The sequence below is a fragment of the Chroicocephalus ridibundus genome, chromosome 2 (genome assembly GCF_963924245.1).
Source record: "Chroicocephalus ridibundus chromosome 2, bChrRid1.1, whole genome shotgun sequence".
Taxonomy (NCBI): domain Eukaryota; kingdom Metazoa; phylum Chordata; class Aves; order Charadriiformes; family Laridae; genus Chroicocephalus; species Chroicocephalus ridibundus.
The window spans coordinates 22151437-22164602 of NC_086285.1; the positions used below are offsets into that span (position 1 = coordinate 22151437).

The window sequence follows — 13166 nt, forward strand, 5'->3', positions numbered from 1 at the left end:
CATTTTAGTTATTAAACTATTTTTATCTCAGCCCATGAGTTTTCTCACTTTTACCCTTCCAACTCTCTCTCCATCCCACCAAGGGGTGTGTGTCTGGGGTGGGGGGGATACAGGGTGAGTGAGTGGCAGTGCATTTCTTGGTTGCTGGCTGGGGTTAAACCACACCTGTCCTTTTTGGTGCCCAACCTGGGGCACGAAGGGTTTGAGATAACAGATTTGACCAGAGTGTAATAGATGGGATTTAACAGCTGCAGGTCACAATATTGATTCATCTCTTCTTGACATCAGTTTACCTGATCTGTGCCATGCTCTTTTTTTTTTTTTTTTCCCCTGTACATGTTAAAGATTGGTGTTGACTTTTGCAGGATGTACTCGTATGCTACACACAAGCAAAAAAAGAAAAAAAAAAAAGAGTGAAGTTCTTAGAAGCACACTACACGGGTAAAATTTTCTAATTGCAGAGCATCATGAAAATTATCAGCTGTGGAATGAGAACTTGCAGGGAAACTTAGAGGGTTTTTGTTGTTGTTGATGATGTTTTTTCTATGAAAAGTTTTTAATGTTATGTATCATTTTCATTTTGATGATTTCTAAACAAGTTTTCCACATATTCACCTTTAAACCACCAATTCACGTTAATCATTATATGAAACTTCTACCTGTTATTAGCTTATACAATGTGTAGGAGGTGTCACTTGCTTCAGAACACTACAGATTTCCACATCCCCAGATAATCGCAGTTTGGGAACAACGTGAAAAACACCTAGGCTAACCAGTCTCACAGCAACACTTCAGTCCCACATAAGGTTATGTTCTTGTACGCTCTCCAACGCTGCATGCCTGCCTCCAGGTGCTTGCTCTGAGGGCTGCTGCACCACTGCTCGTGCACAGGAGAGATGAGAGGGGGTGGGTGGAGGAAAGGAAAAAGAACAACAGAAAATACAGAGAAAAGAATTAAATAGTTCGGGGTGATAACTTCAACCAGCTCACATCTTTACTGTGAGATTAGAGGTCCCCATCAAATTCTTTCCCTCCTTCCTTGCTTTCTTACAAATAAGTTTTCTAATAGCTTTGGAAAGCAGGAGAAGGCTTACTGCAGCTAAAGCAGTTGGCTCCAATTAGCTAAAAAGGCATGAAGTGAATCACATATTACAGAAGGAACAAGCCAGGTTCTGGAAAGCAGGGTTAACTTGGCAATTAAACAAGCATAAGGAACATACTTTATCTAAGGACAGGGACAATGAATTACTTAGTTGAGGGACAGTCTTTGATGCAAAGTCAAATTTTAATAAGATCTAGAGAGGACCTAGCTCTAACAGACTATCAAAGCTCTTCCTGACCCCAGGTCCAAAGTCACCTTCTCTCAAAATATTTGGAACAGTAACATTAGCCAGAGATAATAGATACACGCACTCTGGGCATTCACCAATCCAAGAAGAGGTGAAAATACATCTCAAAATGGGGGACCCGATATTCATTTCTAAACTTTGTAATCATCAAGACTGAAACTATCACCTGATTTCTCCAAAACAGGTGAAGGTCACTTAGGTAGATAAACATGATTCTTGATGACTGATTACTTGCTCCTCCATGATAACAAGAATTGCTTTCTGGAATATTGTCTTTTTTTTTCCCTGAAATTCTGAGGTATTGTAATTACAATCACCTAAAATTTTGGACATGGGCACTCAGAAAACACGTGGCAGAATCCAACCAAACTCTTAAGAAATTAGTAAAATTAAGCAAATAAAATAGAAGACTACATAATTTGTAAGAACCCATGGTTCCTTCAAAAAACATGAGGATTCTCACCACTGTCATTCCCACTGTGGTCAGCGTATGGTGGTCCCATGCCAGATTGACCATTTCTTCGTATCCATCCAGGCTGTAAATTCAATTCAGGAAGAGCTTTGCATAAATCAGTTTCAAAATCACACTTTTCACAGGAGGAACCTGAATTGAAGCAAACAAATAAAAAATTAAAACCTCAGAAACAGAAGCAAAGGGATATGTTCTCACCATTGTTTGCTATTTAATTAGCACACAGAAACACTCTGAATGGCCTCCTAGAAAAAGTAAGAAACACCAGAATTTTTAAATCATGAATAAAGAGAAACAGGGGAGTGGAAGAGAGACAAGAGAGAGTGAATGTTGAAAAAAAGTTCAAAACAAACCACCAAGCCCTTCTACTGCCAAACCAAGCCCAAAGCAGTCCCTTGATATCATACCACTAATCTGGGGGGGAATATGCTTTTTAATATGCTTTTTTTCTTCACAAATATATCTGCAGCTACCTAATTGTAGGAAACCATCCAAGCTAGCACAGCTTATATGCAGGGGCCATTTTTAAAATATACTGCAGCTATTGGCTGAAGAACTTCAGTATATCCTCTCTTTATCCAGGGTTCTTGCATCGAAAACCAAAGACTTAACACTAGCAAATAACCAGATAGAAAAAAAATTTTTTTTTATTCCACTACTATTTATTTCACCATTTTGCAACCTACATTTTTTGGGAACTTGGAGTATAAGTCCATTCCCAGAAACCCCCCAGCGCCTAATAACAGAAAGATGAGGTTCTCATCACCTAATATACTCCAAAGTTTACAGTGCTCATTGTCTTTACTGAGCTGCTGCATTAAAGCAGAAACCACACTGTCCAGAGGAGAGCTGAAACAAGTCCCCAGAATGACATGGTCTCCCCATTTGTCTTTTTTCTGACTGTATTTCTTCTGGTGCATGTAATGTGGTGGGGAAGGACTCCTCCCCCTTCCACATCCCCCTGTGGGGTAGCACAGGTTAGAAAAGGGAGGCAAAACACATCTTTCTGGCACAGGACCCAGTTCGGTGTACCAGTCCATTCAGAGAATTTGAGGTGGGTCCATGACCAGATAGACAATTGCTTACTCTGAGGGAGAGGTAGATGTTTCTCTCTGCCCTGGTGTGTCAGACATCTCTTTTTCCATCACATTGAAGATGAATGAAAGAGCTCACATGTGCCCGACAGGCTGGACAGTCCCATTCCTTGAACCACTTATTGTAGTGGTGGAAGGATTATTTAAAAAAAAAATTAAAAAAAATTCTTATCAGATGCATCTCTAAGGAACAACTTTATTGCAACTTCACCCCAAGCAGAAAGGCAGGCGTGTGGAACTGCAGATTTCATGCACTGTATGGAAACTTCCAGTTCACTTGCATTTTTCTCTTACGCAGGACTGAAGGATAGGTTAAGACTCTGCCTTCCAATCAGGATTCTGGTTAGACACGAGAGCTTCAATGCCTTCACTCACCCTCTCAAATTGGTGCTCACTCCAGGCCCTCGCTGATCCTTTTGGTCTATTCTATATTATCACAGTTCACTAATCATTTTAAATAATGTTGCAACTGCAGCATTTATAGTCACATTATGATGTCCAATTTCATGGCTTTCTTATTGGCATCAACTTACTGCAACAGTTAATTACTAGGTGAGAGAGGGGAAAATAGATATAATTCACACAAGCATTCCAGACTCAAGTTAATGCGCAGATTGGCTGATTCATCAACCAACTTTTTATTGCTGCTTTTATTCCTTAGCTCTTTAAGTGGCTGAAAAGCATGCCAGTGGTTCATCAAAAGCACAAACACTGCTGAGGCATATATGCTTCACATTGCACAAAATGCACCAAATCAAGCTCAATATTTCCTCAGAAGTGTTCTCATAGCTGGAAAAAAATTAAAATCAATATGTACAAAATAGCAAGAACAGGATGTTTTTAAATAAATACTTGATCATTCATGATTATTTTCCAAGGCAATATTAACTTTCATAAAAAATATAACTTGAAAGAAAACCAGTGTAAATTTGCTAGGAGATAGATTTACAAAGATAAAAATCACTGTTTAGAGAGGAAGAGGCCAGAAGGAAGAAATGTGTGGGTTGTTCTATATATTTTTTGCAGACTTTCCTGTGAACAAAACAAATATTTAAAATAACCTCTGAGGAAAAATTCCAAGTCTCGCAGAAACAGACTACAGTTTAAGTTCTATTTCAATCCTGTATGTGTATATAATCTCAGTTTAGGATTTTCTGGGAGCAAAATATTTTTAAGAGTAGTTAGTTATCATTCATTCCCTAGTGAATATTTGCAATAGTGGTTCAGAGGTAAAAAAGGACTGTAGGGTTCATTCCTCCCTTTTTCCAATGCTGTGGCAAAGCACAAACCAGCCACATATGAAGTCCAAAATGACAATAAAAATGCATCATCTGAAATTACAACTCTGATATATTTTCAGTGCAGAATCATCTTTAAACCCGAAGACAGCCCAGAGGAAACAGTAGGGACCTGTCACAAACATGAGACTGGAGAGCCGGAACCTAAGTAAAAAAATAGTTTTGCAATAATCCCAAACCAGAAGAGTGGATGGCAGCAGGGTGAATCTTCAATTGACACTTTAATCTGTATCTTTATGTCTGACAGCTAACTTCTCTCCTGGAGTGACCCAGAGCATCATCCAAACAGCCCCAACCTGTCACTCAGAGCCTAGTTCCACACCTCTTACTCATCCATACTATAAGCACAACATCATCTAGTATTTAGGCCTTTCTCAGAGATGATAGGCTCATTTTTCTAATGGAGCCACTTAAATTTCTCTACTTTTGTATAAGCATTTGTCTATAGCAGTATTCACTCAACAAACAAGTGTAAAAAGCCTCCATAAAAATTAATGGAAGAATGCATCTCTTGCTACACATTCTGCAATCATAATTGAAAGCGCTGCCTGGAGGAAATGCTCTTTTCTAGGGAAATCAAGACCAAGCACAATGAGGATTTCAAGGCTATATGTAGCCGGTGAAATGTAGCATAACAATCTCTTGTGCAAGTGATAAAAAAATATGCTAACCTGAGCTGTGTTAGTCACACACCAGGGGATTCAACAGGCATAATTTCCAGCCACGGGCATTTAATACATTTTAGTACAGCAGAAAAAAGTTACAAAATGTACTGGTATCCAATAGAGTCTTAGCAATTGTCTTATTTTCAGGGGGACAAAAATCAATTATCCTAGAGGTGATTCTAGACTCCTGTTCAAACTGCATATCTACATTGTTATCGGATGAAACAGGCAGTCATACTGGAAGAAGAAAAGGCCCAAGTATCTGGGCACACAGCTCTAATTTGAGTAATCTGGATTTCAATTATTGTTCTTTCTCCCAGATTTCATCTGAATCCAATAATCACTGGCACGCTTTAATTAGCATTTTTCAGTGTGCACAGAAACAGGCAGGATCATCTAAAGACCACCTATGTTGAATTTAAAGCTAAACGCCCAAAATACAACAAATATAGTAGCTTCCTGTGTTGCACAGTGAGTGGAAGAACTTCAATAAACTTTTAGTTGAAATTCATATTTTTGATAAATCTAAGCTCTTCTTGGCACTCCAGAACAAAGATCCTCAAAGAGCAGGACTTATGTGTCTTGCGTATCGTATGAAATCATTTGCAGCATGATTTTGTGTTACAGTATTCTGGAAACAGTAGATTTCTGATGCAAATTTATTCAGACTGTATCAATTAAAATTCACTCTCACTGCTTAGATCTTTCCTTTAAGGAAAACAGCAGCAGCCATATTCATAGCCTCTGAATCCGTCGAAGATTAAGCTAGGACTATCAGCTTGAACTCAAGAACATTCCTCCCCCTTGTCTAGACTGGGAAAAAAGAAAAAAAAAAGCACCCAGAAGAAATAAAAGCTGTTGCTGCTTATACCTTTGTCTAGATATTTTGGATGAAACCTGACTTTCAGCAAGAACTTCTAGCGTGAATTAAGGAAAAAAAATTATACTTGTTAAATTGCCATTGAATTTTAAGTGGATGAGGAAACACCTACTTTACTACGTAATATCTGTATGAAGATTTATGAAAGAGGTGCACTGCATAGAGGTTGAAAATTAAGCATGAAAAAATCAAACCGAAGCAGGAAGAAATTGCCTTAGAAAGTCAGATAAAGAGGGTGAAAAAAAAAAACAATCCTAAATATTTTTGTAACATTAAAAAAAAAAATCCCCCCCAGTTGTCTCCACCATGTTCAAGTATGAAACTGTATCACACTTATTATGAAGCCCATTGAGGCTTACCTTGTTTCTCATCGCTGCTGCCTCCACACTGGCTGGTGAAAATGCACAGTTCCCCAGACGAAGCAGAGAAGCCATCACCGCGCTGGCATTCACTTCCCGGAGACGACCGAGTATCTACCAGAGTAAAGCAATATAACGCACAGAAATATATGATGTTTTTCATGGGCTATGCTACTACCCAAACTTTAACTTGGAAAAGGATTACTTTAACTGTCTAGTATTGGTCATGAAGCGTCTTTGAAAAGCCTGTGTTTACACACATCTCTCTGAAAGACGTTTTTAGAACCTCACTTTCCAAATCTGTAGCTTAAGGAAATATGGCTTCTGCGAAGCAGTGACTTTCAACCTGTGTGTCTTTGGATAATATTTAACTGAATTATAACATTGTTTTATGACTAAAAAGTTTTGGTGCATGCTATCTAAGTCAAGTGTATATCATTAACTTACTGATCGGATTTATTGCCCGATAGTTTGCAAATATATTAGATAAGAAAATAACAGGACAACAGAGTAGAATTACTAAGTGACCAACATTCATAAAGATCTCTTTTTTTTTTCTCCCCTCAGTGGGAGTAGTCAAATCCTTACAAAACTTATGAATAGTTTGTGTATCAAATGTAGAAAACAGTTGAGAAATTCAAAGTTGATTGGGCATCAAAGGGATTGTGATTGATATAGGCAAAGAATTAGAATTTTCACAGTCTGTAGACATACGACGCCAATAGTTGAAATCAGTATTTATTATTTATTTGGGCTACAACTGTAGATAATGACTGAATTACTTCAGAGTACCTGGTTGTTAATGGAATCATATCTGCAACCACAATTTGCATAAATGCATGAATGGACTGGATATCAATGAATAATTTCCAAATTACTAGATTCCTGTATTTTCCGAAATAATAATATTTTGTATGACATTACTATATTGCTTTCTCAAGGTTAGGCAGCAATTAGAGATACCTAGGATCCCATATCTGAATTCTTATGAACAGTGAACAATATGATTGTACAAACATGCACAGGCTGGATCGATGGGCTGAGGCCAACGGTGTGAGGTTCAACAAGGCCAAGTGCTGGGTCCTGCGCTTGGGTCACAACAACCCCATGCAGCGTTACAAGCCTGGGGAAGAGTGGGTGGAGAGATGCCTGGTGGAAAAGGCCTTGGGCATGTTGGTCGACTGCTGGCTGAATATGAGCCAGCAGTGTGCCCAGGTGGCCAAGACAACCAACAGCATCCTGGCCTGTATCAGGAATAGTGTGGCCAGCAGGACTAGGGAGGTGAACATCCCCCTGTGCTCGGCACTGGTGAGGCCCCACCTCGAGTTCTGTGTCCAGTTTTGGACCCCTCACCACAAAAAAGACATTGAGGTGCTGGACCACGTCCTGAGAAGGGCAACAAAGCTGGGGAGGGGTCTGGAGAATAAGTCTTATGAGGAGCAGATGAGGGAACTGGGGTTGTTTAGCCTGGAGAAAAGGAGGCTGAGGGGACACCTTATGGCTCTCTACAACTACCTGGAAGAAGGTTGGAGAGAGGTGGGGGGTAGTCTCTTCTCCCAAGTAACAGGTGATAGAACATGAGGAAATAGCCTCAAGTTGTGCCAGGGGAGGTTTAGGCTGGATATTAGGAAAAATTTTTACATTAAAAGGGTTATCAAGCGTTGGAACAGGCTGCCCAGGGAAGTGGTTGAAGCACCATCGCTGGAGGTTTTAAAAGATGGGTAGACACAATGCTTAGAGACATGGTTTAGTGATGGTTTTTGTCGGAGTTAGGTTGATGGTTGGACTAGATGATCTGAAAGTCCCTTCCAACCTAGGCAATTCCATGATTCTATGACTTTATTTAGTATCTGTCTAGTAATAGACATAATCCTCCCCCTTCCATCATAATTTGGATAATGACTAGTTCTGAAATAATGTATTTAAAAGAAAATGTGTATAGTCAGAGGTGACACAGCAGTTCCTGATTAAGCTGTCAAGTGTATTTACATTTTGTAAATAGATTTACAGTGCATTATATGGTAGGCCAATCAGGGCTCGGCCAGCAGAGATGGGCATTACTAAAGCGTCCTTGTACAAAAGGACTCCATCAGTATAAGAGACAGAAATCAGTGTGCTGACTTCCTTGACATCAGTCCTTGACATCCTTGTCTTTTGACTTGACAAAAGTACTGACATCCTTTTGATACAAAAATCAACTGAATTTCTCAACTACGTTTCACTGAAACATAACAGTTCTGACAATGTTTTTACATGGCTGAATGAAAGATCTCCAAACTGAGAGGTGGGGGGGAAGAAGAGGGAGATGTCCAGCCAGTCTAAAAAGCCAACCTTGTGAGAGAAGATTGAATCAACTTGTTTTGTTCAGCCTAGCAACACAAGAAAACAGGGAAATTATATTAATGAAATATCTTTAAGTACTTTAGATGCCCCAAACCCAGAGGAATAAGAGACAGTAGGAGAGAAGATGATTGCAAAACTTAAAGGGCAGTATTAGTCCAAATGACTGTGAAAAGTAGACAAAAATCAGGCTGACAATTATCTAAGCCTGGCACTCCTTTAATAGGAATAGTTGGATGAAAAAAATATCTAATTACTTCTATGGCAGAGTTGTATTATTTTACTAAAAGGATCATACAGTTGTCCAAATGGCAGCTTGTAACAAGTAACTGATGCCAGCAGCTCTGGAGATTTCCTCACCTATAAAGTCCCGAGATCAAATAACTGGAAGGCACATACCACTGTGCATACCTCTCACGTGCCAGTTAGCGCTGGTGAGCGGAATTAAGACAAGGTATATATCTGTAAAGCATGCTGATTAGGAAGCACAAGTGCTATAGTAACTACAAAGAGAAACAGACATACGTCTGGAGACATATCCATCACTGCAGATCCATATTTTCATAATGTAAGAAATCTCTTGTCGCGGTGCAAAGACTACTACTCCAACATTGCCTGAAGGTCTGATGCAATTTCTTATTATCTCCGGCACCAGAGGCAGACATATGTTTATTGTAATAAAGGTTTCAGTTCTGCCTAGAAAAAATTTTCCAGCTGATTGGGTTCAACTCTGCCTTTTTCATCACTATCCTTCTACGGACATCATTTTACGTGCTTGATTTTAACGCTTTGTCCTCAAGGCTACAGAGCTCATTGTAAAACCTCCTGAAGAAAAGCAAAGCTACTAATAAATAATGAATTAAGACTTCATTGATATATATATATATATATATATGACTTCATCAAGAATGTGTATCATTGAATTGCTTGCTTCCCTTCTGTAAGTACAGCTTAGACAAAAAAAAACAACGTACAACCTCTTCCGTGTAATATATTACTACATTCTTTAAGGCTTACATGTTTTCTGCTATTCAGCTGCTTTGTTTTACAATCTATTTTCTCCAACATACAATACTTAATCTCATTCCTTCTTTTCCTCTACATCTGAAACTTCTCACACTGTTGTACTTCACAAGGGCAGGATTTCCCCGTCTTTCAGCTTTCTTTTATTTTGTTAAAACTTCTGCTGCAACATTCTAAGTGTTTCTCCTGCTCTGTAGCATAAAATTTGTGTAAAAGCTCTGTAAGAGGGTAGTTTTCAGCAGAAAATGGTATCCATTTCCATTGTGGTCTAAAACATCAATAAGAAGCAGAACTGCATAACCCTAACAAGTCAGAATCACCGTAAGATCTGTTACGAGTGGAAAGAGATGAAAAGTCTATCCAATATTCATAAAGCATTTAAGGTGTTGTCCAAGGATTTTTAGTGAAGAAGCAAAAAAAGAAAAAAGGTATCTCAGTGAAGATCTAACAAAAAGTGCAAAATCAAAGGAAAGGTGATTTTTTTGAAGGTGTGTGGCTATATACATGTACGGAGAGTTTCTTGACAAGTGCAACAAGTCAGCCCTCTCGTTAATTAACAACAAGAACACCACAGTATTTCATAGCTCTGAGAAACATATAAGAAGGGACAAAAAGATTACTTGGAAGCAAAAGGTTTGCAGAGAAAGTCCAAAGGACAAACACTTCAAGTACTGAACTGAAAGCACCTTGAAAGGAGAAAGAAGAATCAAGATCTACAAAAAGACGGAGTAGAGAGAGAATGAAGACGTATAACTCAGTAAAAATATGCAGGATGTCACAAAAGCAGAAGGACGGGCAATAATCAAAGGGGATTTTTGAAGGGAGTAGGGAAACTGTGCAGAGAAACTGAAAGCTAAAAGGAGAACAAACAGGATCAGGCATTATGTCTATTTTCAAAGTTACTTTAGCAAGAAAGCAGTTCTCGAAAAGGAAAAAAAAAGTTAAAACACTTGAATTTGCATCAGAATTTGATTTATCCAATTTTAGCCTAATTCATTTCATTTTAGCCAAGACAAAATACATTTGTTGTAAGTGAAAAAAGATTGCCCTCTCAGCCTTTCCACTTATTTAAGTAAATCTGTGGAAAATGTTGTAGATATTTAAACTAGGCTTTTTAAAATATAAGACTTATAAGGAAGTGAAAACAGGTTCTGAAACAGGGCCGGAAAAGTTTTGCATTTTAAGTCTATTTTTCATGTCAACAGAAAGTTATCTGCTTAAGCAGAAAAAGGACTGCAGTTAGCAATTCTCCTTTAAGTTTTTGTCGACCCAGTTATTATGAACACATGAAACAGAAGACAAAAACCTCAAGAAATGGGATATTACTTTCACCATATGAAAATTTCAAATTTCACTGCCACTACTAACTTTCTTTCAGCGAAAATTCTTACAGAATAGAAAACAATGTCACATCTTCAGAGAAATAAAAATGTCGTTAAATTTAATATAACCTTCTAGTAGCAAGATTATAACATTTTTATGTATGATCAGAGTAGAGAGCACTACAGCAGCAGTCAACATACCTTTAACGTATATCTCATTTTCTCCTAAACTGCAGTTTTAGTAAAAATCCTTAATTTTAATACAAACAATCCTCCAAATTTGTTTATATAAGAACAATTTTATCTGATCATTAAGAAAACCACCAAAATTCTATTTTTTAAGTAATTCATAACTATTCAGCCAAGACTTCCTTTTGAGAACGCCCTCCCAAAAATATGCCATTCATATTATCATATAATCACTCTAGCTTTTAATTGTCAAATTTGACCTGAATGACTTCTGCGAAGTAGAATAAAGTCAAGCAATTGCAGTAGCCCCTAATTGATCAGTTTTTAACAAGAATTGACAGAATTCTTTACTTTGATGTGAAAGGCAGTAATTGCATACCTTCTGCTTCCAGTTAAGTGGCACTAATTCAATACTTAACTTGAAAGAGGACTAAGATATTAATACATTCGAGGAGTCTGGATAAGTTTCCTTACCACTCATCTCCATTTGCTAAAAGAAACTAGTAGAATCAATTGAGAGGTTAAAACCAAACTTAAAATATTGATAAGTGCACAGCATGAACACCACAGTTAAAACTAGTGAAGGAAAATTCCCATGATATTAACACATAGTGTGGTGAACTAAAGAAAATCAGGTCAAAGTCCTAGATCATTACAGATTGAAATAAGATTATACTTCAGGAAAATTTTTGGTAGCATAATTTCTATCTTTGTAATGACAGACCATATCACATTGAAGAAGAGATCACAGGTGCTAATAGAAGGGAAGGGAAAGAAAAGAAAACAGTCAAGGGGAGATATGCACTACTAATTTGATCCCAATATGTATCATGCTAAAATTTGTTCCTGTACCTAGAGTTTGGAGGGAAAAAAAATATTTAATTTCTGAATAATTAAGAGCTCCATAGCACCGCCCTTCACTCTCCCAACCACAAAGAGGGGAAAAAATACCTTTAAAAGTGCTTCTAATCCATAAAGCAATACCCTATTATAAGAGAAAACTATGAACTGGAATAAGGTAACTGATCAGGCGAAAAACATTTCTACCACATGTATGCTTCTCCAGAGAAATTAGAGGTTGGAGCAAGAGCAGTATAATGATTTTCTCAGCATTTTCTTTCCAGTCCAACAACTTAAAATAGATTTCAGCACGTACCATTCCCACACAGTCTTCTCCTAGTCAATAGGAAAGCCTTTCTTCCATCACATCATTCTACCAAACAGTTTTCTTCTGTTCTCTGCTATAAAGTAGGAACTCCTTGTTCCTTTAAGCCCTCTTCAGCTGTAACTAATTTATCAAGTAGCCCTGTCTCACAGGAACAGAGCTGTGTGTGAATCTCATGGGGCTCAGGACCTCATGCATTATGCGGCATGAGCCTTTACATGACATGATTACATGCATTTCACAAGGTGTTTAACTCAAACTAGTTCCAGTCCGGTCCCATGGACCAAACGCCCATCAGTGGCCAAGGTGTATTACGTGTGTTCCTGGAGCTCATCCTCTGCTCTAGTCTAATGCAAAGGTATTCATTTCACACTCACCACGGCTGCTCTGCTTTAGGTCATACAATGAGTAAGAATAGTTGGGACATTTCTTTCAATAAGGCACCCCTCACTGGAGCCAAAAATGCTAGTGTACTGAGCATGCTTAATGGGTATCAGAACAAGACCTGGCTGTCTCCTCACCCCCAAGAACTATAAATAAGTCTAGCTTTCTCCCAAAGTTTGGAAAGAAAATATAAAGATTAAACTGGAACCATATCAAACGGTTTTGCTGTCTATCATGACTGTATACATTGGAGGGTTCATCTAGCCTAACCTTGGTTGCTCAAGACTTAGACAACAACCAAAGGCTTGGTGGTAGCAGAAGCAAACACCTTCCCAGGGCAAATCACCCAAAGATGTCTGTCTCCAAGTGAAACAACTCCTTTAGAGATGCCTGGTGTTTTCCATCAACAAGAAAAACAAGCTCACCCATTGGTATCACTTCTAGGTATGCAAATGAAGGTGAACAAATCCTTCACATGGTCTGTCTGTGACTACATAACATTAGTTAGAAAAAACAACATGATCAGGGAGAAATCTGGAAGAAAGAAATCTCCCTTGGCTTATCTCCCATAACTGGAACCGAATCAGCATAGCCCAGAGTTGTGAGTGCAGCAACATTCATCTTTA

The 13166-nt window shown here is 38.3% G+C and overlaps 1 protein-coding gene across 1 annotated transcript in view; it reads right to left on the reverse strand.

The window, feature by feature from the left end:
- MALRD1 (MAM and LDL receptor class A domain containing 1) overlaps positions 1-6398 on the reverse strand; it is a 263637-nt gene extending 257239 nt beyond the window's left edge. The window contains exons 1-2 of the mRNA XM_063323881.1: positions 6118-6398; positions 1813-1953 (exon numbers count right to left, since the gene is read on the reverse strand). Of these exons, the coding sequence (XP_063179951.1) occupies positions 1813-1953; positions 6118-6280 (304 nt within the window). The 5' untranslated portion in view covers positions 6281-6398. The remainder of the gene's footprint in view (positions 1-1812; positions 1954-6117) is intronic.
- Positions 6399-13166: the final 6768 nt, after the last annotated feature.